The 25670-nt window shown below is 42.4% G+C and overlaps 2 protein-coding genes across 8 annotated transcripts in view; one reads left to right on the top strand and one right to left on the bottom strand.

Annotated features, from left to right (window-relative positions):
• pds5a (PDS5 cohesin associated factor A) overlaps nucleotides 1-1259 on the bottom strand; it is a 167030-nt gene extending 165771 nt beyond the window's left edge. For 4 of the 5 annotated variants that reach the window (XM_073064807.1, XM_073064811.1, XM_073064809.1 and 1 more), the window contains exons 1-2: nucleotides 1126-1259; nucleotides 255-403 (exon numbers count right to left, since the gene is read on the bottom strand). In XM_073064807.1, coding sequence (XP_072920908.1) covers nucleotides 255-365 — 111 coding nt within the window. In that variant the 5' untranslated portion in view covers nucleotides 366-403; nucleotides 1126-1259. Of the gene's footprint in view, nucleotides 1-254; nucleotides 407-1125 lie in introns of all 5 variants that reach the window. The other variant, XM_073064808.1, reaches the window with a different exon arrangement.
• Nucleotides 1260-14427: 13168 nt separating this feature from the next.
• The window catches only part of n4bp2 (NEDD4 binding protein 2), a 68357-nt gene continuing 57114 nt past the window's right edge, over nucleotides 14428-25670 (top strand). For 2 of the 3 annotated variants that reach the window (XM_073064804.1, XM_073064806.1), the window contains exons 1-2: nucleotides 14428-14764; nucleotides 18247-19729. In XM_073064804.1, coding sequence (XP_072920905.1) covers nucleotides 14506-14764; nucleotides 18247-19729 — 1742 coding nt within the window. In that variant the 5' untranslated portion in view covers nucleotides 14428-14505. The other variant, XM_073064805.1, reaches the window with a different exon arrangement.

Raw genomic sequence — 25670 nt, 5'->3', positions numbered from 1 at the left:
ACATCAACAATATATCTCAAGTTACACTAATCAAATCACTCAATGGAATTGTGCAGACAATATAAATACTTTAAATATAACTATCAGCAGAAAAGGAGAGAAACACTTATTTTAAATTCTTCAGTTTTTTGAACAGCCTGACTGAATTTTCTAACATTTCCTATGTTCATTCACCCCTTAAACCAAAGTGTCCATTAAGAAACATAGTCCACAAACGCTGGCTTTAAAATAGACGCAGAAGCTCCTGACTATACCTTTAGCCTTTTGACCAATTCATCATTGGATATTTTATCAGTAATTTCCTTAACACCAGGAGGGTAGATGATGATTTTTCCATCCGCAGGTTTTGGCTGTGGGAAAGCCATCCTTCGATTTTTCCCTTTCTGTAGATCACTACCGGCCTCTGCTGGTCAAACACAAGTTTAAAATGTTACCCAAAAGCTTTCTTACCCTCTCTGCACTCTTTCCCAGAATTAAACAATAATTCAAACACAAAATAAGTCACATCGCGGAGCCACAAACTCCTTCCTATCTCAAAAGATATCGTCGTTCAAATGACTAGATAAGGGAACTCATTAAGAGGTTATTTGAGTTTTTGCAGGGGGATAAAAAAAACAAATAGCAACCACAACATGCGCCCAACCCGCAGCCACAAAAAGTTCTCGCGCCCGCCACCCGCCTGTATTTAGGGCCTAGGAAACTAGGCCTCGGTGCTGGGGTACAAGCGTCAACACAGCGTCTTCAAGACGGCTACAGGAGACCTTCTCCAATCCCGGTCCCCTACAGCGTTCATTTATTTACAACTTCATGGCGGCGCGGAGGAAGGAAGGGTATACGAATTCGGGAAATACTCGCGAATATCCCGCCACAATTTACTATAAATAGGGAGCAGGTCGAAGCGCACTTCCGATTAATTTACCGACTTGTTTTGTCTTCAAAACTTTGCATCCCCACGGTGGATCATATTTATATAAAAAAAGGAATGGCCGTTCGGCTCGGCCTGGCCTTCACTCCCCGCACCGTCCCTCTCGAGCTCTGAATTAATCCGGGGGTGAGAGCGGGGGCAGGAAAACGGCCTGTGACGGGCCTAGCGTGCCTATTCCCGGTGATGGCAGCAGCACTCACCTCATGGATCTCACTAGATCTCTCAGGTAGCCAGGGAGCAGTAGTTTCGCAGAGTCGCACCGAGCAGCGGCAGCAGGACAGCGCCAGGGAACAACGGACAGAGCGGCCGCAACGCGCCACAAGGACCCGAGCGGGAGAGCGCCACCTGTACAGGAGGATCACCAGCTGCGGAACAGGATGCGCTTCAAGCCAAAGCGAGCGAAAGCCACACAGCGGCGCCTAGCGGAGAGCTCAGGATGTGAACACGCTGCCCACGACACCTGTCAATCAGAAAATGCCGCGAATATTCACCAAATCAAACAGAATCTGTGAAGAGATTGTATGTTTCAGATTAAAGCCTTTTTAGACCATAAGGTATAGGAGCGGTATTAGGCCATCAAGTCTGCTCCACCATTCCATCGTGGCTGATCCAAATTTCCTCTCAACTCCAATCTCCTGCCAGCTCCCTGTATCCCTTCATGCCCTGACCAATCAAGAACCTCTCAACCTCTGCGTTAAATATACATATACCTGGCCTCCACAGCTGCCTGTGGCAAAGAATTCCACAGATTCACCACTCAATGGCTAACGAAATTCCTCCTCATCGCCATTCTAAATGGATGCTCCTCTAATCTGAGGCTGTGTCCAATGGTCTTAGAATCTCCCACCATAGGAAACATCTTCTCCACATTCACTCTATCGTGGCCTTTCACCACTTGATAGATCTTAATGACGTCACCCCTCATTCTTCTGAATCCTAGTGAATTCAGGCCTAGAGTCATCAAATATTCCTCATATGACAAGCCATCCAATCCTGGAATCATTTTCGTGAACTCCTTTGAACCCTCTCCAGTTTCAGCACACCCTTTCTAAGATAAGGAGCCCAAAACTGTGCACAATACTCCAAGTGAGGCCTCACTAATTCTTTATAAAGTCTCAACGTTACATCATTGCTTTTAAATTCTAGTCCTCTGGAAATGAATGCTAACATTGTATTTGATTTCCTCACCATTGACTCAACCTACAAATTAACCTTGAGGGAATCCTGCACAAGGACTCCCAGGTCCCTTTCTACCTCCATTTTCTTGTGTTTTTTCTCCATTTAGAAAACAGTCAAACCTTTCATTTCTTCTACCAAAGTGCATAACCATTCACTTCCCAACACTGTATTCCATCTGCCATTTATTTGCCCATTCTCCTAATCTGTCTAACTCCTTCTGTAGCCTTTCTACTTCCTCAAACCAATCTTCCCCTTCACCAATCTTCATATTGTCTGCAAACTTTGCAACAAAGCCATCAATTCCATCATCCAAATCATTGACATATGACATAAAAAGAATTGGTCCCAATACAGACCCAAATGAAACACCACTAGTCACCAGCAGCCAACCAGAAAAGGATCCCCTTATTCCCAATCTTTGCCTCCTGCTAATCAGCCACTGCTTTATCCATATTAGAATCTTTCCTGTAATACCATGGGCTTATAGCTTGTTAAGCAGTCTCATGTGTGGCACCTGGTCAAAGGCCTTCTGAAAATCCAAGTACACACATCAACTGATTCTCCTTTGTCCATCCTACTTATTATTTCTTCAAAAGAATTCAAACATATTTGTCAGCTTAGACTTTCAATTGAGGAAACCATGCTAACCACGGCTTATTTTATCATGTGCCTCCAAGTACTCCAAAACCACATCAACTCCAACATCTTTTCAACCACTGGGGTCAAACTAATTGGCATATAGCTTCCTACTGCCTCTCACCCTTCTTGAAGAGTGGAGTGACATTTATCATTTTCCAGTCTTCTGGAACCATTCCCGAATCTGATGATTCTTGAAAGATCATTATTAATGCCTCCACAGGTTCTTTAGCCACCTCTTTCAGAACCCTGGGGTGTACACCATCTGGTCCAGGTGATTTATCTACCTTCAGCCCTTTGTTTCCCAAGAATCTTCTCTCTAGAAATGGTAACTTCACACACTTCATGACTCCTAACACCTGGAACCTGCACCATACTGCTAGTCTCTTTCACAGTGAAGACTAATATAAAATACTTATTCAGTTTGTCTGCCATTTTGTTGTCTCCCATTACTACCTCTCCAGCATCACTTCGAGTGGTCTGATATCCACTGTCACCTCTCTTTTACACCTTATGTATCTGCAGAAACTTTTGGTACCTTCTTTAATATTATTGGCTGGCCAGCTTTTATATTGCATCTTGACCTTCTTAATGACTTTTTTTAGTTGGCTTTTGTTAGTTTTTAAAAGCATCCTAATCCTCCAACTTCCCATTCATTTTTGCTCTATTCTATGCCCTCTCTTTGGCTTTTATGTTGGCTTTGACTTCTCTTGTTAGCCATGATTGTGTCATCTTTCCTTCATATAACTTTTCCCTCTTTGGGAAGTATATATCCTATGCCTTCCAAAAATTCCAGCCATTGTTTCTCTAGCATCATCCCTGCCTGTGTCCATTTCCAATCAATTCTGGCCAACTCCTCTCCCATGCCTCTGTAATTCCCTTTTCTCCACTGTAATATTGACACATTTGTGTTTAGCTTTTCCTTCTCAGATTTAGGTGTAAATTTGATCATTTTATGTTCACTTGTTCCTGAGGGTTCTTTTACCTTAGCTCTCCTATCAATTCTGGTTCATTGCATAACACCCAGCCCAAAATAGCTGATTCCCTAGTGGGCTCAACCACCAGCTGCTCTAAAAAACCATCTTGTATGCACTCTAGAAATTCCCACTCCTGGAATCCAGCACCAACCTGATTTTCCAAATCTACCTGTTAATTGAAGACCCCCGTGACTATTATAACATTGGCATGTATTTTCTATCTCCCATTATAATTTGTGGGCCACATCCTCACAACTGTTTGGTGGTCGTATGAAGATCCCATCAGGATCTTTATACCCTTGCTGTTTCTTAGCTTTAACCACAATGATTCAACACCTACTGACCCTATGTCACCTCCTTCTAATGATTTGGTTTCATTTTTTTACCAACAGAGCAAGTCCGCCCCCTCTGCCTTCCTGCCTGTCCTTTCAATACAATGTGTATCCTTGGACATTAAGCTCCCAGCTATAATCTTCTTTCAGCCATGATTCAGTGATACCTACAACATCATACCTCCCAATCTGCAACTGTGCTGCAAGTTTATATACCTTATTCTGTATTCAAATATAACACTCTCAGTCCTGTATTCACCCTTTTCAATTTTGTCTGCCTTTTACGTTGCAACCTATCCTGTTGACTGCAATTTTGCCCTATCAACAGCCTCCACTCACAACAAATTGCCTCTGCTTATAAACTAGCTACCTAATCTTCAGCACTATTATTTGCCTTTCCTACAATACTTCTTGCACTAACAGCATCAAAAGTGGTATATCTGTTGTTGAGGGGGAGGGCCACAGGGGTACTCTGCACTGGTTGTTTCACCACTATCCCCTTCCTGACTGTCACCCACTTTCCTGTGTCCTGCACCTTGGGTGTAACTACCTCCCTATACGTTTTATCTATCACCCCCTCAGCCTCCCGAATGATCCGGAGTTCACCCAGTTCCAACTCCAACTCCTTAACACAGATTGTTAGAAGCTGCAGCTGGATGCACTTCTCGCAGTTGTAGTCATCGGGAACACTGGAGGTCTCACTGCCTTCCCACATTCTGCAAGATGTGAGATACGGAATATTTTCTTGTCGTTTTGAAGTCTGATCCATGGAAGTCTACAAAAGTCCAAATCTTACTGTCTTACTGAAAAAAATCTTAAATTGTTTTTTACATAATGCAATTAATTCCTTTTCACTTAGAAGAATTCTACCCCCCCCCCCCGCACTTAAATCCACTTAGTTAATCTTTTTTTTTTAAATTGGTTCATAAACAGACAGCTGTGGAGCATAGTTTCATGCACAAAGATTTGAAGGTGAATGCTTAAGTTGGGAAGACTGTTAAAATACACTGGATCACAAATTTAAGAGGCACAAATACAAATAAAAATATATTTTTAACTTCTATAAAAAAACTAGCATTTCAAATGAAATATTCTGGGCACTGCCTTTCAAGCTGTAGAATACACAAATTTACTAGGAATTTAAATATAATATTCTTCACTTCCATGGACAGCAATAGAGAAGGTGGGACAGTTGTTAAACCTGAGATTGTTGATGGCAAAGTGTTCAAACCTCTGAACGTTATTGTGAGAGGAAGAAAGGATAAATAAAAATATCGTTTTAAGGCAGCCGCCAACTTTGGGAGAAATTAATTTTTTTTAACATATTCTATAATTTGGAAGCCAGTACAGTGTACCAATGAAAGGGATGTCAACAATAGTAAATTAAAGAATAACTCTCAACAAAGAATTAGACAGATTAATGGAAACTTGAGAACTAGTGTTATTTTTGGGAGCTTACACTGTACAATTGGCTGCTGCAACAATTGTTTAAACTTAAATAACTTTAAGTTAGTTTAAATGACTCCAGTATCTTTAGTGGATGAACGGGATGGATGAAGTAACACTACATAAACAGCCACCATGTTTTTTTTACACTACAAGGTGAGACAAGTCTTGAGAGTGACAGCTAATATTATGCTTTGTCCACTTCCAATAAATTCCAAAAACTTTATGAGATCCACATTCAGACTGGCTTCTCTTCAACCCAAGAGAAACAGCACATCCTAGGTGTAATGCTATACCTTCTTCCAGCTGTAGGCCATGATGCTAATCTACACATTACAAGATAAATTTTAACTATAAATTCAGAATAAATTAAGGAGATTCATCAAAGTGTTGCCTAGGATAGAGCATTCCAGTTATGAGGAGAGACTGGTGTTGTAACGTGAGTATTATTAAAAGTAAGTTAATACTAATCGGGAAGCTGTTTCCACTTTCTAATTTCCACTTGGCAAAACTTACATAGTATTATTTAATTATTTATGGTTTTCATATTGCTATATTTCTACCTATTCTTGGTTGGTCTGACTGTAACAAAACCCAATTTCCCTCGGGATCAATAAGGTATGTCTGTCTGTCGGTAGTAAGAGGCGGGATCCGGGGTTCGTGGGGTCTTTACTTCCGCTCTTTTTACTCCCAGTATGCATTGTACATAGTTCCTCCACCCAGGCCGCACGAGGTACCTGGAAGCCTCTGTATTGTAAATATCATTTGCCATCTTAGATAAAGATGCTCTTTTGGCCATCAAGTTGTCGAGTGGTCTTTTTGTAAAGTAGAAGTTACCACACTAGGTCTCTTTTCCCTGGAGAAGAGGAGACATGACTTAAGTATATAACATGACAAAAGGTACAGATAAGGTAGAATGCAACTAATGCTTTCCCTTATCAATGGTGAATAAAACTAGAGAATGTAGGTTAAGGATAAAGGTTAAGAGATTGAAGGGTCTCAGCCTGAAACGTTGACTGTACTCTTTTCCGTAGATGCTGCCTGGCCTGCTGAGTTCCTCCAGCATTTTGTGTGTGTTACCTGGATTTCCATAATCTGCAGTTTTTCTCCTGTTTGTGATGAGATATAGAGGGGATCTTTTTCACTGAGAGAGCGGTGAGAATCTGGAATGCACTGCTGGAGAAATAAATCAACACATAATTCTGTAGATGCTGGAAATATTGAGTAACACCACAAAATGCTGGTGCAACTCAGCAGGCCAAGCAGCTTCTACGGATGAGAACAAATAGTAGATGTTTTGGGCTGAGACGCTTCATCAAGACTGCAAAGGCAGCGGACAGAAGCCTAAATAAGGTGTGGGCAGGGGAAGGAGTACAAGCTGGCAGGTGATAGATGAAACCATGGGAAGGGGGAGGTAGGTGAGTGGGTGGGGGAGAGGGGATAGATGAGAAGCTTAGAAGTGATAGGTGAAAAACATTTATATATGAGGATTAGTGTATCACTGACAACATTATAGCTCAAAGATAATCGTGCTTGAAAGGTGATGATGAGCCACCCTTTCCTTAATATTAGAATATATTATGTTAATTTTATTTTGCAGAGTTATGTGACAGCCATGTAGTACTGCCTTGTTTTATCATCTCCCTACCTCTGTAACCACCTCTATCTCTACATCCCTCCAAGGCTCATGTTGCTTCTGTTTGCCTTTGTTTGTCTACTCTTAACCCATGCCGGCAGCCGTGTCTTCAGAGATCTTTAAATTTTGCATATTCCCTCAGTAACCTCATCATCGCTTTTATTTCTACAGTAGTAGTCTCTCGAAGTCCGAGGAAGATGGATGTGTTGCGCAGTCAACGTCTGTGGGCATGCATGTGACTTCTGAGGTCGAAGTCCGAAGCGCAGATACAGTTGCAGATGGGGCAAGGAGCACGGCCTGTTGGGGCAGGAGCGGACGCCTTCCTGTGTCTTTCTTGACTCGTCTTGAGGCGCTGCATGCGCCAGTTGGCTTGGAAGTTGTTTGCTGCCTTGGAGCATAGATTGCGCCACTTGGACCGATCAGCAGCAGTGTGTTCGAGATCGCGGGGCTGGAGTTTGGCCCACTTAAGGTTTGACTTGATGTTGTCCTTGTACCTCTTCCTTGGGCGACCTTCGGCACGGTTGCCCTGCTCCAGTTCTCCGTAGAACAACTGACGCAGCATTCTGGACTCATCCATGTGGATCACTTGGCTGGTCCATCTGAGCTGAGCCTTCGAAACCTTGGCTTCAATGCTTGTGGAATTGGCTCCGTCCAGGACTGTCAGGTTGGAGATACGGTCTTGCCAGCAGATTTGCATGATTGATCGCAGAGCGCGATTGTGGAATTGTTCAAGCTGTTTGACATGTCTGCGATACAGTGTCCAGGTTTCACAGCCATACAGAAGTGATGAGACCACAACAGAATTGTAAACATTCAGTTTAGTGGAGAGGCGAATGTCTTTGTGCTGCAGAACTTTGACCCGGAGCCTTCTGAGTGCCTGACTTGCTTTCTGGATCCTTGACGTGATTTCTTTATCAAGGGCACCGTCGCTGGAGATGGTACTCCCCAGGTATTTGAAGTTGTCAACATTCCGTAGTTGTGTGTCATCAATGGTGATGCATGGCTGTGGCTGGGCGCTGTTAGGTGCAGGCTGCAGGAGGACCTCTGTTTTACCAAGGCTGATTGTTAAGCCGAACAATTTAGATGCGGTGGAGAATCTGCTGACCATTGTTTGTAGGTGGTCCTCTTGGTGCGCCATGAGTGCGCAGTCATCTGCAAAGAGCACTTCTATGAACAGCTTTCGGAGGGTCTTTGTCTGTGCTGCAAGGTGACGTAGGTCAAAGAGTGACCCGTCCAGGCGGTATTTGATATAAATGCCCAGGTTTAGGTCTTTGACGGCATGCATTAGTACTTGAGTGAAGAAAAGGTTGAAAAGTACTGATGCAAGCACACAGCCCTGCTTAACGTCATTGGAGATGTAAAATTTCTCGCTAGGTTCGTCAGCTGAGCGAATCTCTCCAGTCATGTTGTCATGGAAGAGGCGTATGAGGTTGATGAACTTTGGAGGGCAGCCAAGTTTCCCGAGGATGATCCACAAGACTTCTCTGTTGACAGTATCAAACGCTTTAGTCAGATCAATGAAGACAAAGTACAAGTTCATGTTCTGCTTCAGGCATTTCTCCTGCATTTGTCTAACAGTGAAGATCATATCCACAGTACGGTGTTTAGGTCGAAAGCTGCATTGCGATTCTGGGAGGTTTCCTTCGGATATTGTTAAAATAAGTCTATTGAGGATGATGCGAGCCAGGATTTTGCTGGCGATGGAAAGTAGGGAGATGCTCCGGTAGTTCCCACAGTCTGTGCATGGGCCTTTGTTTTTGTATAGGGCAACTATTACAGCATCCCAAAGGTCGGGTGGCATTACTTCCTCTTCCCAGATACTGACCAGGACGTCCTGGAATGCTTCGAGTGACTCCTGGTTGAGGGCTTTGAACAGTTCTGCAGGAATGCCATCCTTGGCTGGCGCTTTGCCACAGCTCATCTGTTTGATGGCTGTGCTGAGAGGGGGGGTTGTTGAGGTGCTCATGGACTGGGCTCTGGGGAATCTGGTCGAGTACTGACTGGTCGACAGTAGAGGGGCGGTTCAGGAGCTGAATGAAGTGTTCCTTCCATCTGGTTTTGATGCCCTTTTTGTCCTTGATAAGCGAGGATCCATCTGCAGAAAGCAGAGGAGCTATGCTTGACCTTGAGGGACCCAAGACAGACTTGATGGCGTTGAAGAACTGCTTGGTGTTGTTTGTGTCTGCATAGTGCTGAACCTCATCCGCCTTCTTATTCCACCATGTGTCACGCATTATACGGATTTCCCTTTGAGCGAGTGCCTGATAGGACTTGAATCTGTCCTTTTTTGTAGGTGGAGTTCAGGTCATCCTGCCATTCTTTGAATGCCTTGTTCTTCTTAGTGAGTAGGTCATCGATGATGGTGCTATTCTCATTGAACCAATCTTGGTGGGTGCGCTTTCTGTGGCCTAGGGTTGATTTTGCCGTTTCAGTTATAGCATTTTTGAAGTGGTTCCATTTCTGGATTGGGTTACCCGTGAGTGGCTGGTTTGTTGATAGTTTCTGTTTAAGAGTATTTTGAAATCCGCGTAGACACGGAGGGTGCTGAAGTTTGAAGGTGTTAAAGGATGGCCGTACTGCCTTTGGACACTTTTTGTGAGATTGAACAACGTGTAGCTTGAGGGTGGTGCGGAGGAGTCTGTGGTCCATCCAACACTCTGCTCCTCGCATGGCTCGTGTGATGACTACGTCTCGGATGTCACGTTGATGGAAATGACATAATCAATCAGGTGCCATTGTTTGGATCTAGGGTGCATCCATGTTGTCTTGAATTTGTTGGCCATTCTGAACACTGTGTTCGTGATAGTGAGGTCATACTCTTTACATTTGCTGAGAAGCAGAAGGCCATTGCTGTTCATCTTCCCGACTCCGTGTCTGCTGAGCACTCCACTCCACTGATCATGGTCTTGGCTGACTCGGGCATTAAAATCTCCCAGCAAGATCAGCTTATCACTGACCAGCACTGAGCACAGGATGGAGTCAAGGTCGGTGTAAAACTGCTCTACGGTTTCAGTAGGGCTGGTCAGGGTGGGGGCATAGGCAGTAATGATAGCTGCATGTCGATTTTGGCTGAGGGGCAGACGTAGCTTCATCAATCTTTCGCTGATGCCAACAGGCAGGTTGGGGAGCTGTTTCATCAGGGTACTCCTTATAGTGAAGCCCACTCCGTGGATCCTGTCTTTGTCCTGCGCCCTTCCTCTCTAGAAGAAGTCGAGCCGCTGGCAAGCTCTGTAATGGATCCCTCATCTGTAACCCTGGTTTCGCTCAGCGCTGCAATGTCAATGTTGTAGCGAGCAAGTTCTTTACCAATGAGAGCTGTTCTCCTTTCAGGTCTTGCAGTGTTTTCCTTATCCATTAAGGTGCGAACGTTCCATGCTCCTAGACAGAGAATCCTTTTCTTTTGATTTTGATTTCGACTGCAATGATTGGGTGATCCATCAGTTGCGGTTAACTGGTCGGATGATCTAGGGCAGGCGATGTTTAGGCCACCTTTTCTGGGCCCCTCCCTGATTACAGGGTGGGCAGCGCTGTCCTAAAAAGGGCTGCCCAGTCACCCTGGATGCTGCCAGACTCCCGTACTGCCCTGAGTTCAGAGGAGAATGACCATCTGTCCAAGGGCCGCCTACGTGCAGGTTTGCAACTGCAACTCAGTGGTCACTTCCACCTGTTGGTTCGCTGCTCTCCCATCGCCGTAGGACTTTTGAAGAGAGAAAGAAGACGAAGATGCACAACACAAGGACCTGTACGTGAAAGATATTATAGTGAAAAAGCCTTAGCACGGAGACAGTCCCACTCTCTCGGCCTCGGAGTTCAGGATCCATTAGCACGAAGATCGTTACACATGTTGGCCTCTTCGGCTGCAGGAGTTGCCGGACAATAGATTGATGAAGTCCTCCCTATTGACCGTCTACGGGACTCCGGCTCCTGATTTCTTCTCAGGGTTTACTCCCATAGCCTTCCCTATGATTGGGTGTGGCCGCAAGGCAGCGGAGGTTTTAAAATCAGGGTTTTCCTTCTCCTAGGTGGGCAGTCGACCAGGACTAATGAGCCCCACCTGCCCGAAGCATCTGGTTTTGAGGCGCCAGGGACACTTCCTTATTAAAATACATTTATAAAAAGTACTTCTTTTACAAAACTGTTGGTCACCTCTAATGCTAAAATGTATAGTTCCATGCTTCCCAGGAATGATTTTAGGACAGACAACCAAAAGCTTGATCAGTGTGACAACATTAAGGAAAAAGTAAGATGGCTCAAATATTTGGAGAGGGAGTTATGAGCGGAATCCACAGTCAGCCCATTGGGTCATTCCAATTCCCAGTGGAACACTCCAATCTGGCCCAGCTTCCTCTGATCTTAGGTTCCTTTAAAATGTTTACAAAGTTAAAACATGTTGCATAAATGCAGATTGATGGACCAGATCTTATCAGATCAACATTGTGCTCACTCCTATGTTACTCCCAGAATTGCATTAAGCATGACCCCAAGGTAAAAGCTCCAGGCCAAGGTGCCGACGTCATCCCAAAACTGGAGTATTTCATGAGCAAGTAGCAACTAAGCCTTGGTGGATGAATCCTGAGGCCCTGTCTTTGTTACCAAAGTTTAAAGAGTTTCTTTTAAATAGTTGTGATGATTGGAGGCATTTAAAAATAACTGCAACATATCTAAACTAAAATTCCATTAACCAATATCAATTCACTAATTTGAAGGAAAATAAAGGGAAAAAAAACTCTTACCATTTGCATCCAGGTTTAAAATCTTTTCTATTCACTCACCAGCTGAGGGCCCAAATACAAAATGTGGACTGATCTTCACCCTCTGTGTTGGGTTCAGCAGGGTAACAGAAGGCTAGAAACACTAAATTTGGCCTCTGGCATTCCTGTTTCCTGCCATTATTTTGCATTGGTGCATTGGACAAGAATATGTTGATCTGTGCCATGTTGTTAGGCAGCGGTTCTATTAAATCCTGTCTAAACATTAATATGGAATTTTTTTTTTGGGGGGGGGGGGAGAAGCAACTGATATAATCCACAATACAACAACAACCAAACTTTACATTGTGGGACTTTGCATCAAGAGTTGGTGACCTTCTTCAGATAATATTAAAGGAAGGGTAGGTATGGGTGTTGATGGGAAGGGGAAAGGATTGGGAAATGTCAGGGAAGACTGACTGGAGCATGCAGCTGACAGTGGACAATAGAGGTTGAGGGTAGAAAATCTTTTTTGGCTTAGTAAACTCAAGAAGTTCTGTCCTTAATTTCTCCCTTATTTTTGAAATAAGAGAGGCAAAAATGAACTTACAGAAACTGAACCAATCTATGATGTCATGGTTATCATTGAAATTAATTGAGAGAAATGACGCGAGTTATTTATTTATATGATAGAGAAAATACACATTAAATATATTGCCATTCAAGAAACCATAAAAATGTCAGTAAATGTACTGACTCTAATGGTGGTGTCTGAGAAATGAAGCACTCAGATTTCCAGTTTGCTGATCAAGAGTAATTTCTTCTCAGGCAGTCCCTCAAGTGGAACTTGCTTCCAATTCCGAACCTGAGATGGTTGACTATGTTCGATCAGGAGCCCGCAGAGTCCGGCAGGGCTGGTCGGTGGATAGTTTAGGTCAGGAGGAGGGCACAAAGGATTCTGCAGAATGTGAAGTGTTGCCCCTCCACCGAGAGTTGCTCCACCATGGCAGAAGAGGAGGCTGTTGACCACGTGCCGGAACGGGAATCGGGATAGGAATTTAAATAGTTGACCACTAGGAAGCTCCACATTTTGCGGATGGTGGGGAGGTGCTCGGCAAAGCTGCTCTCCTACTCTACGTCGGGGTCTCACCAAAGAGGAGACCGCATTGGGATCAGTAACGACCCCAACGGATTCGCAGGTGAAGTGTTTCCTCACCTGGAAGCAGTGTGTATGGCGCCTTAAATTTAGATGTCGGAGCGGGTGGTGAATAGCTAGGTGTAGCCTTTTTGTCACTGGTGTCAGGCAGGAGATTAGCGGGAAGGACGGATGGGCAAGGGCGTGGACGCTGAGATTGTGTGTATAATCCTGATGAGAGGCCTGGAGATACTCTATACTATCCGGGGTACTCTTCTGCTTGTGCCGCTATGAGCTAGGGCTTCGATCAAACGGTGAATGTTAAAACTTTCTCAGCAACCGTACTCTCTCCGGTCCTGTTCACCCTGTACACATCTGACTTCCAATATAACTCGGAGTCCTGCCATGTGCAGAAGTTCGCTGATGACACGGCCATAGTGGGGTGTGTCAGGAATGGACAGGAGGAGGAGTATAGGAAACTGATACAGGACTTTGTGATATGGTGCAACTCAAACTACCTGCGTCTCAATGTCACCAAGACCAAGGAGATGGTGGTGGACTTTAGGAGATCTAGGCCTCATATGCAGCCAGTGATCATTAATGGAGAATGTGTGGAGCAGGTTAAGACCTACAAGTATTTGGGAGTACAGTTGGACGAGAAGCTAGACTGGACTGCCAACACAGATGCCTTGTGCAGGAAGGCACAGAGTCGACTGTACTTCCTTAGAAGGTTGGCATCATTCAATATCTGCAGTGAGATGCTGAAGATGTTCTATAGGTCAGTTGTTGAGAGCGCCCTCTTCTTTGTGGTGGCGTGTTGGGGAGGAAGCATTAAGAAGAAGGACGCCTCACGTCTTAATAAGCTGATAAGGAAGGCGGGCTCTGTCGTGGGCAAAGTACTGGAGAGTTTAACATCGGTAGCTGAGCGAAGGGCGCTGAGTAGGCTACGGTCAATTATGGAAAACCCTGAACATCCTCTACATAGCACCATCCAGAGACAGAGAAGCAGTTTCAGCGACAGGTTACTGTCGATGCAATGCTCCTCAGACAGGATGAAGAGGTCAATACTCCCCAATGCCATTAGGCTTTACAATTCAACTGCCAGGACTTAAGAACTTTTTTAAAGCTATTATTAATGCTTTTTGAGTTAGTGATTTAGATGCATATCATATTATTACTGAGTTAAGTATTGTATGTAATGAGTTTTTGCTACAACAAGTGTATGGGACATTGGAAAAAATGTTGAATTTCCCCATGGGGATGAATAAAGTATCTATCTATCTATCTATCTATCAAAGCTCTCAGTCCACCTGGCTTGAGGATGCTCAGGTTTATCCATTTTGGTTGCTGAGCGCCGATGACGAGAGCCAATCAGCGTCATCATTTGGCCGGGCTTTCTTTCCGTGTCCTGACGCCCGGCCCTGGCCCCGCCCCTTGCAGGGGCCGCGTGACGTCACTTCTGACCCCGCCTCTCGGCCTCGTTCCCTTGGCCCGGGGTCGGGTGACGGAATCCGATGCGATCTTTGTAAATAATAACAACAACGAAAAACGATGCCGAAAAAGAAAAAGGTTTCCGCTGTAACTACTCCGGCTCGGCCATCTGGAAGTGGTCCGCCGCCCAGTGCTCCGGCTGCAGCCGATCCGGCCCCAGTGCCTTCTCAGGCCTCAGCCTCCACTTCAATGGCTGCCGTGACTGGTGCTATGGGTTCGGGGGTGAACAAGGAGGAGCTGCTGGACCGGATGACCGAGATGTTTTCGCATCTGGACCCGAGCGTCGTGTATGTGGTGCTATCTGAATGTGACTTTAAAGGTAACGGAGAGTGCGCGCGGTTGCAGGCCTTTTACACCTGACCTTTCCTCTTCACCTGGACCTGGAACCTCCACAATCGGATACTGTCCGTCAACAAACGCCACAGGGTAATCCAACATGTTCCCCTACGCCATCTCCCTGTTTTGTATTTTTCCTCTCTCTCTCTCTGGAATTTGTTCTGTAATCTGATAACGTTTAGTGGGAAACATCGTTTTGAAAAAAGAATTTCGGTAATCCAGCTCGTTGTATAAGCAATGGTTGCTGAGGTTTTAATGACAAATACACTGTAAGTGTTTAAATTGGTACATTCAGTGTTGAGTAACCCAACGGCGTAACGCAAAGGTTCTTATTTTGAAAATTAAGATCGATAATTAGTTAAAAATCAGATTACTGCCGATGCTGGACGTCTAAGATAAAGCAGAAAATACTGGAAACACCCAGTATTTGTAGGAACAAACAGCTAACATTTGAGGTCGAAGACCCTTCGTCGAAACTGAATACATACCGGTACTTTATTGAAAGCCAGTTCTTTGAGGACATTGTTACTGGAACAAGTCTCTAGTTAGACTCTTGTGAATGCTGCTGACCTGACCTGAAGTGCTGAATGTGCATTTCACTCTTTCCAGGGGCATGGGAACTCTGCGTCAGTTGCCAGCTGATAAACATGAATCAACACGCAACAAAGATGTTGCTTCTGGCCGAATAGTTGTTGACCATATACTGTATAGATTTTGTAAATATTTCTAATGGCTGATTTTTTTTTTAACCACACCTTCATATTAGATCGTAAGTACAACGTATTTGGAATTACTTGGGGTTTTTTTGGATTTAGTTTGATGGTTTATTTTCAGTTCATGTATTTTTGGTTACTAAAAGGATTCTTGGGCAATCATATCAATTTTTGATTTCTACAATTGGAGTAATGACAATAATACCTGCATATTCAAAATATTTTACTGTCATCTACTCACTCAGTCAATATTAAGTTCATAGAATATATAGTTTGCAAGCAGTATATATGGTTGCTGTTGCAAAACATATTGACCACCTAGAGTTTAATCTTTTGTTTTGACATCCCTATTTTCTAAGTGAGCCTTCAGAAAGTTTTGGTTATTATCAGTTAAAACTGGAAAATGCTAACTGTACATATATATACTGTATCAAGATGAGTGAACTGACATATGGTGATGCATTTGATTGTTTGAAGTCATCTGTACATCCTCTCTGAGGAAGGTATAGGTTTTTTCTGTGTGCTTCAGTTTCCTCCTACAGTCCAAAAAGGTACCGTTTGGTAGGTTAATTGGTCATTGTAAAGTGCCCTGTGATTAGGCGGGGGTTGAATTGAGGGTTGCTGGGGTGGCGTGGCTTAAGGGGCCTGCAAGGCCTACTCCGCACTGTGTCTCTAAGTAAAATAAAAATAAACTGATGGTTAAGTATCATCCATTCTATCTGCTGAGGGAGTTTTCCACCGTCATTCTAGTTGCAGTGTCCATTCTTTTTTGGAAAAATTTGTACATTTTCTCTGCACTCTTTCAATTTTTTTGACAGCTTTCCTGTAGGTAAGTGATCAAGATTACACACAACAGTCCAAATTAGGCCTCACCAATGCCTTATACAACTTCAACATAACATCTCAACTCCAACCCTATCCAGCTGTGATGTCACTTTAAAGGAATTATGGATCTGTATTCCCAGGTCCTTGTTCTACTGCACTTCTCAGTGCCCTACTGTTCATCTTGCAAATCCTACCCTGGTTTGTCCTCCAAAAGTGCTACAACTCAGACTTGCCTGCTTTAAATTCCATCTGTTGTTTTTCAGCCCATTTTCCAGTTTACCATATAAGTGGGCTACAAAGTGGTTACCAGGACACTATTACATTTCAGAGTTCATTTCCCAAGTGCTCCAGTTTCCTTCCATAGTCTAAAGATGTACCAGGTAGGTTAATTGGTCATTGTAAATTGTCCTGTGATTAGGTTAGGATTAATTGGGTTTGTTGTGGTTAATCAGATTTGTTGGGGGTTGCTTGGGTGGAGTGGTTATAAGGCTGGAAGTGCTTACTCCATGCTGTATCACTAAGTAAATAAATCACATTCCACCCCTAGCCAATGCTAGGTTGGCATCAGAAGTGCTGAGCACCATGATCAGTGGCCACAGGTCAGCATACCACGATGCTTTCCTGATCATTGGGGACTTCATCCGGGCCAGCTTGAAAAAGTCTCTGGCCAACTACCACCAATATGTCACCTCTGGAAGCTTTGGCAGGTCCAATCATGTGGTTGTATTTTACTTCTGACATATAAGCAGAAACTAAGGACTGCAGCGTCAGCGGTGAAGAGTATGGTCAAGGGAGGTGGAGGAATGCTTATACAATAAGTCTGCTTTGATTTGGTGAACTGGACCATATTTGGGTGTTTAAACTTCATATCTGAATGAATGTGAATAAGATGTTGGACAACAATACCTTTCAAGCTATCATCATTTAAAAGTTAGTTGTAATTTTTTTTACCTGAATGGATGGCTACACATCTTTCTACATTATATTCTGACTGCTTCTTACTGCCCAATACTCCCCTGGCACTTAGAGCAGCAGTGAAGGTCCTCTATTTCTGTTGGTATTCAGGGCTTTCTTCATCGTGTCTGCAACTTCAGCTTGGTTTTCACTACAGTCAGTCATGCAAGTCCTGGGTGGAGACTCAGGAATACCATCACATTCAGATGTAGAAAGATTCTTCATTGCTGTTTCTGTAATAATTTTATTTTACCAGTCAGAGTTGTTAACTCTGAGCTGAACCCCCGAACCTGGAAGACTGTTGGACCACTCTTAGTTTGGGCCTCTACCCTTTGACCTGTTCGGCATGGGTGACCCTATCCAGAACTAAAGTCTAAAGTCCAAAGTCCTGACTCCTGCCAATATAGCTTTTTGGGTCATTAAGGCATACAAGCTTCCAAGCTTCCAAACCATAACAAGGTTGTCCTCTTGGAGGTATTCTGTTTGCTATGTCTTGTTTATTCATTTAGCTTGTCTCCTTCCCTCTGAAAGCCTCTTCTGTATTCTCCTTGCATCTCTCATTGCTGCCTAGCTTGTGGTGAAGATTTAAGTGTTCACTATGTTTTTAATAATTTTAATATTTAAGTATTTATTTCATTTTTAATTGTTGCATGTCAGGGATGTTTTCAAAAAAATTCTAGGCAGTTTTGTCACAAGACAAAGCTGAAGGTTTTATCCTGAGGTAACTTGTGTATAAGGGTTTGTTCAAGCTTCCTCATATGTCTCCATTGTATTCACAACTCCTCACTGGTTTATTTGAGGATTTCTGAATCTAGAGGTGTTAGTCAGCACTGAATGCTGTGGTAGGCCCCATTCAGTAAAATCCGGCCCAACATCAACTGACAAACTTGAATGTATAAATATTTAGAAATTTTGTTTTGTAAGGTGTCAAAAAACTTATGATTATCTTTAATGTATTTTTTTTTTTGTCCAGCCGATGATGCAATGGATTCTTTGTTGGTACTATCTGATGCAGCTAAAGGGGAGAAATCTTCTTACTCCTCTGGGTTTGAATGTGTGACGGCTGCCCTAAATGATCAAGTTAATGGTGACAATGAGGTAGTCATGAAAGACTATGGACATAATTCAGCTGCTGCTTCTGAAAGTTTTGAATGGAATGAAAAATTGGACTCTTCATTTGAAATTGAACTGGAGAAATACTGCATGAACACACAGTGTGAGCAAAGCATGTCTTTTCAACATTACCAGCCATTTATGAACCACTATAGCTTGCCTATTAACCAGTTTTCTAATAACTATGTTGGTGACCAAATGCCTAAACAAATTCAATCAAGTTTGAACTCTGCTTTGAATAATGTGCCCCTTCAGCACCAAACAGCCTTGTATGCCAGCTTACCCCTCAGACCATTATCATATACATTGAATTCTTCAGATTGTGAAGAAAATGTGAACCTTTGTTTCAACAGTGGAAGTAACATAATTGAGAAACGATCAGAAATTCAGTCAGAATATGATAATTTCTCTTTGGAAGACATTGAAAAGCCCAGCAAAAATCCATCTGTTGAGGATGGAACTGAGAGGGTTATATTTCCAAGTAGTATAAGCACAGATGAAACAGATATATGGACAAATCAAGGTGAAAGCCATGGCCTGTCATCAGCCATTTCTATGAATATTGGTGCTATTGGCTCAGAGCAATTTAGTCCAAAGTATGACACATTTCCAAATGCAGTGAACCGCCAAGCTCAACACTTGCAGAACAGCGATGTGTCTGATAAAGCTGTAGCAAGATTTTCTGGTGCAGATGGAAATGAAATATGGCTTGGATCAAAAAAAGAGAGATCATCTTCAAAAAACTACAAATTATTTGGTGAACCTGAAGCATTTAAAAGAACAAATGAATTGCTACAAAAAGATGGCCCTCTCTCAAATAAGTCATTGGAAAATAAAGAGGATGTTTCAAAAAATATGCAACAGAATACCTGTTTCCCTTATTGGTTTGATGTACGGAAAGCTAACAGTGGAGAAAATTTCCCGAAATTAACAAACCGTGATGAAGCAAGTTATCCTCAATATTCTAACAATGTACATTCTATAAATATTCCAACCACGTCTCCAGTCTCATGGAATCCATGGGCTCCTGAGTTCCATCCAATGAGCATGGCAAAAACCTTCATCACACCTGTGGCAGCAAGTCCTGTGAAGCCAAGGCTTAATGATACTTCACCATGGAAACGTACTAGACCTACATCTAGTCCTGATAAACTTCATTCAACTAGAAGTTCAACTTCTGGTAGTTTGCCTTCAAAACCATGCTTAAATCCATATCTCATACACCAGTCACAGACTTATGAATATCCTTTTCCACATTTCATGAACAGAAAAGCAATAGCTACACCCAAATCGTTGTTTTTGATGAGGGGTCTGCCTGGATCAGGAAAAAGTACACTAGCCAGGTATGACATGATTTTTGTTAATATACTTATCGGGACCAGTTGAAGAAGGTTAGAGATTTTCCTTTATCACACTATCTTTCTCCGTTCACTAAACTTAGACTTGGTTCAATCCTAGAAGTGTCATTTTGGAGTTGTAGTCTCTGGTCTGGCTCCACTCCAAAAATTCACATATAAACTTGGCTGACACTTCTTAAATTGGCAAAAGAAAGTAGTTTCAAAAATCTTCCATAGTTTTTCAGTGTTTTTGCAGAGTAATATTTCAGTCTATTATTTAGTACAAAATTGTGCCATTCTTCTATATTTGATTTTTATCTTTTACCTCCTGAACTTCATTCTGTACACTTGTGCATCCTACCAGTAATAGGTAATGACTTGGATGTAGCTATAGGAGGTATGATTAGTAAGTTTGCAGATGACATGAAAGTTGATGATGTTGTGGATAGCGAGAAACGTCTTAGGCTGCAGTAACATATTGATGAGATGGAACCTTTGCGAGAATTGCTAGATCAAATTTAATCTTGACCTCAAATTTAATCTGTGAATTTATGCATTTTGTGAGTAAATTAGTGGTATGGCACATACCATAAATACAAGGCAGTAAGGAAGGTTGATGATCAAAGGGTTAGGATTAGGTTTTATATATATAACCATATAACAATCACAGCACGGAAACAGGCCATTCCGGCCCTCCTAGTCCGTGCCGAACTCTTAATCTCACCTAGTCCCACCTACCCGCACTCAGCCCATAACCCTCCACTCCTTTCCTGTCCATATACCTATCCAATTTTACCTTAAATGACACAACTGAACTGGCCTCTACTACTTCTACAGGAAGCTCATTCCACACAGCTATCACTCTCTGAGTAAAGAAATACCCCCTCGTGTTTCCCTTAAACTTTTGCCCCCTAACTCTCAAATCATGTCCTCTCGTTTGAATCTCCCCTACTCTCAATGGAAACAGCCTATTCACGTCAACTCTATCTATCCCTCTCAAAATTTTAAATACCTTGATCAAATCCCCCCTCAACCTTCTACGCTCCAATGAATAGAGACCTAACTTGTTCAACCTTTCTCTATAACTTAAGTGCTGAAACCCAGGTAACATCCTAGTAAATCGTCTCTGCACTCTCTCTAATTTATTGATATCTTTCCTATAATTCGGTGACCAGAACTGTACACAATATTCCAAATTTGGCCTTACCAATGCCGTGTACAATTTTAACATTACATCCCAACTTCTGTACTCAATGCTCTGATTTATAAAGGCCAGCGTTCCAAAAGCCTTCTTCACCACCCTATCTACATGAGACTCCACCTTCAGGGAACTATGCACTGTTATTCCTAGATCTCTCTGTTCCACTGCATTCCTCAATGCCTTACCATTTACCCTGTATGTTCTATTTGGATTATTCCTGCCAAAATGTAGAACCTCACACTTCTCAGCATTAAACTCCATCTGCCAACGTTCAGCCCATTCTTCTAACCGGCATAAATCTCCCTGCAAGCTTTGAAAACCCACCTCATTATCCACAACACCTCCTACCTTAGTATCATCAGCATACTTACTAATCCAATTTACCACCCTATCATCCAGATCATTTATGTTATTACAAACAACATTGGGCCCAAAACAGATCCCTGAGGCACCCCGCTAGTCACCGGCCTCCATCCCGATAAACAATTATCCACCACTACTCTCTGGCATCTCCCATCTAGCCACTGTTGAATCCATTTTATTACTCCAGCATTAATACCTAACGACTGAACCTTCTTAACTAACCTTCCATGTGGAACTTTGTCAAAGGCCTTGCTGAAGTCCATATAGACTACATCCACTGCCTTACCCTTGTCAACATTCCTCGTAACTACTTCAAAAAATTCAATAAGGTTTGTCAAACATGACCTTCCACGCACAAATCCATGCTGGCTACTCCTAATCAGATCCTGTCTATCCAGATAATTATAAATACTATCTCTAAGAATACTTTCCGTTAATTTACCCACCACTGATGTCAAACTGACAGGTCTATAATTGCCAGGCTTACTTCTAGAACCCTTTTTAAACAATGGAACCACATGAGCAATACGCCAATCCTCCGGCACAATCCCCGTTTCTAATGACATCTGAAAGATCTCCGTCAGAGCTCCTGATATCTCTACACAAACTTCCCTCAAGGTCCTGGGGAATATCCTGTCAGGACCCGGAGATTTATCCACTTTTAAATTTCTTAAAAGCGCCAGTACTTCCACCTCTTTAATTGTCATAGGTTCCATAACTTCCTTACTTGTTTCCCACACCTTACACCATTCAATATCCTTCTCCTTAGTGAATACCGAAGAGAAGAAATCGTTCAAAATTTCTCCTATCTCCCTCGGCTCCACACATAGCTGATCACCCTGATTCTCTAAGGGACCAATTTTATCCCTCACTATCCTCTTGCTTTTAATATAACTGTAGAAGCCTTTCGGATTTACTTCCACCTTATTTGCCAAACCAAACTCGTAACTTCTTTTAGCTTTTCTAATCTCTTTCTTAAGATTCCTTTTACATTCTTTATATTCCTCGAGCAATTCCTTTACTCCATGCTGCCTATATCTATTGTAGACATCCCTCTTTTTTCGAACCAAGTTTCTAATATCCCTTGAAAACCATGGCGCTTTCAAACCTTTAACCTTTCCTTTCAACCGAACAGGAACATAAAGATTCTGTACCCTCATAATTTCACCCTTAAATGACCTCCATTTCTCTATTACATCCTTCCCATAAAACAACTTGACCCAATCCACTCCCTCTAAATCCCTGCGCATCTCCTCAAAGTTAGCCTTTCTCCAATCAAAAATCTCAACTCTAGGTCCAGTCCTATCCTTCTCCATAATTATATTGAAGCTAATGCTATTGTGATCACTGGACCCGAAGTGCTCCCCAACACATACATCTGTCAGCTGACCTATCGCATTGCCTAACAGGAGATCCAACACTGCCCCATCTCTAGTTGGTAGTTTTCAAGTTGATAGCTCCCTGACAGTTGTATATGGGGTAGTGAAGAAGGTATTATAAATTTACAGAATAAGGGTGCATTGTGTGCAGTTCTGGTAAGGAGGATAAGGTTGTGTTGGAACAAGTGTGGAGGAGATCCCCCAGGATGTGGTCTGGGTAGGAGGCCTTTAGTTATGGCAGGAGTTTGGATACATTGAATACATTGAGTTTCTTGTAGTGAAGTAGGCTGAAAGGTAACATGATAGAGGTATGTAAGTTAGGGGTGATTACTGGAATCTTTTTCACACAGTAGGAATATCAAAAACAGGAGAGCAAAAGGGGATTTAAGGGGAAAGTTTTTTTTAATCCCAGGTATTTGGAACTTTCTGGAAGAGGTGGTAGAGTCAAATACATTCATTATGTTTAAGAGACATTTGGACAGGCACTTAAATAGACAAGGCACAGAAGTATACAGACATGATGTGGGCAAATTAGATTGGTATAGATGGGCAAAGAGGGATCAATTTCAGGGCTCTACAACTCTTGAGTCTATGACTCCAGATAGTTTTAAAGTTAAGGAGGATGTTGTAAGTCTTATAATTTGAGTTTTATATATGTACAGATTAAATGCAGATTAATTTTCCTGTTATTTCTTACTTTAGAAATCCTGACTTGAAAATTCCATATGTGGTGTGCAAGTATAAAATTGCATTTCAAAGAAAATTTGCTTTTGAAAATCGAAGTATTCCAGTACATTTTTGAAGCAATATTCATTTTTAATAACTTCACTTCTGAAAGACCATGCCTGGCTTCCAGATGAAAACTTTAGTTGTACCCAGGGTTTAAAGCTGAAGCTTGGCATAATTGAATATATGTTGCAGATTTTTGAGAATGAAAATGTGTGGTGTGATGCGTTTATTGTGAGGCTGCATTTAGAAGTTGGGATTGTGCCAGGGAAGAATGTGAAACCATCAATTAATCATGCTTTTTTGGTGAAGTAGGTATCAGAATCTGGTGGTAATCCATATGTGTAGTAGCATTGAGTAAAATTGGGAGCCAGTGGTGATTGACAGTTGGAATGCAGAGTTGGGTGGTTGTGAGAGAAGCACTGCCTCAGAGAATTTGAGTAAGAGGCACATCCATGAGTGAGGATCTTTACTTTGTAGGATTGTGGGGTGGAGAGGGAGGTGGAAGCTTAAGGCCTGTATCTCGAGTGGAGTGAAGTTGTGTATGGAGGAGACAGACTATGAAGTTACTGGCAAGAGTGCAGTATATCTCTGGACCTTGTTGCAGGATATTGAGGGCAATAATTAAGGTGATTTAGGCATTGGTGTTGGAAGAGGAGGGAATAGTTCGATTACAGGAGCAGCTGCATAACCAGTTTGAGCTTTTGGAGATTGCACATGTGGGGTCTTGTTAGATTGGAACCTGGGTCTGAGAGGATCATGGGGGTTTGTTTTGTGAGGAGATCTGGGCCTCATCATAATGGTAATGAAGGTCAAAGTGTAGTGGTCATGAAGGCAGAGGCACAATATAATATAAGGTGGGGAAACTGTCTGAGCAATGAAATTTCAATAATTGCATGATTTAACAGCAGACTTGCACTGGACTGGGAGGACCAGTTTGTTCTGGAAGTGCCCAGCTGTCCAGGTTCCTCTAAAGTGCTCAAGAAGGTAGCTTTGCCGGTGAGCAGGGTGTGATTATAACATCCCTTAAACTTTGATCCAGAAATTGCATCTGCACGTGATATTTCCAGAGTGAAGAATGACAGCCAAGAATATTCATAGTCTCAATTCCCTAAAGCATTATTTATAAGAACCTAACGCTAATCATTAATCTTCAACAGCATTTCCACTGCTAATTTCCTTGATGTGGTGAAAATTGATCTGAAATTTTAACTGTACAGTTACTAAAGTACATTGTCTTTATGAGGAGGTCAGAGGGTGGATATTTTGCAGCAAGTATTTTCTGAGTTTCCAAAGCATTTCTGCATCTACATGGCATGTCATGCATTTGAAGTAATTTTCACTGGTTTGGATTATTGAATTCCAACATTAAAGAAACAATATTATCTAAGTCAAAGCTCTCCGCTTGATCAATCCTTTGTCATAAGCAGATAATCCTGTATGACGTGTATGTGATTGCAGTGTCCACCACCATCTACAAAATATGTTGAAGAATAAATTTGATAACACCTTCAAAATGCACAATCCTGGCGATCTAGCAGTACATGGAGAAGTAGTCAGTTGGGAGTGTCACCACTTGTAAGCTACCCTCCAAATTATGCATCATCGTGATGTATATTCTGATTCCTTCATTATTGCCAGGTCAAAATCTAATAGTGACCTAATAGTGGTGTGAGAATACCTTAACTGTAAGAGACTAGAATTTTTCTCTCTCTAATTCTTACATGGCTCAAAAAGCATTAACGTAACCGTAATGCTGTTTTTAAAAAGGCTGTTAGGATCATAATCTTCCTATGCGATCATCATTAAATGGCATTTTAGTGTTCTTAGGCCTAAGGATCACTGTTTCAGCTTTAGTATGAGCTAAGGAATTGACAGTGTTTGAATGTAGTTGAAGGTGGAAAGAGGATTCAATGTTACATGTGAACAGTCCGTAGAGTAAATGGTGGACTACACAACAACGTGGGACCAGTCTGACAATGTTATGGTATCGGGGAAAACAAGTTTTATTAGTTAGTCCTAGTTTTTTTGCATAAAATGAAATTCAAGATCATGCTATAAAGTTAAAATCTAGCAATGCATTAATTCTGCCATTATTGGGACAAATTTCATCCTGATCAAAAAGTTGGAAATTAGAACTAAAAATTGAATTTTTGCTCCACTGCAGGGTAAAACCATTTCAACTGCATATTCACACAAAGTGCTGATGGAAAGCAGCAGGCCATGCGGCATCTATAGGAAGAAGTACAGTTGACGTTTCGGGCCGAGACCCTTCGTC

Source organism: Hemitrygon akajei, chromosome 13 (assembly GCF_048418815.1).
Source record: "Hemitrygon akajei chromosome 13, sHemAka1.3, whole genome shotgun sequence".
NCBI lineage: Eukaryota > Metazoa > Chordata > Chondrichthyes > Myliobatiformes > Dasyatidae > Hemitrygon > Hemitrygon akajei.
The sequence above is the reverse complement of the archived record's forward strand: the minus strand, read 5'-3'. Positions and strand labels throughout refer to the sequence as shown.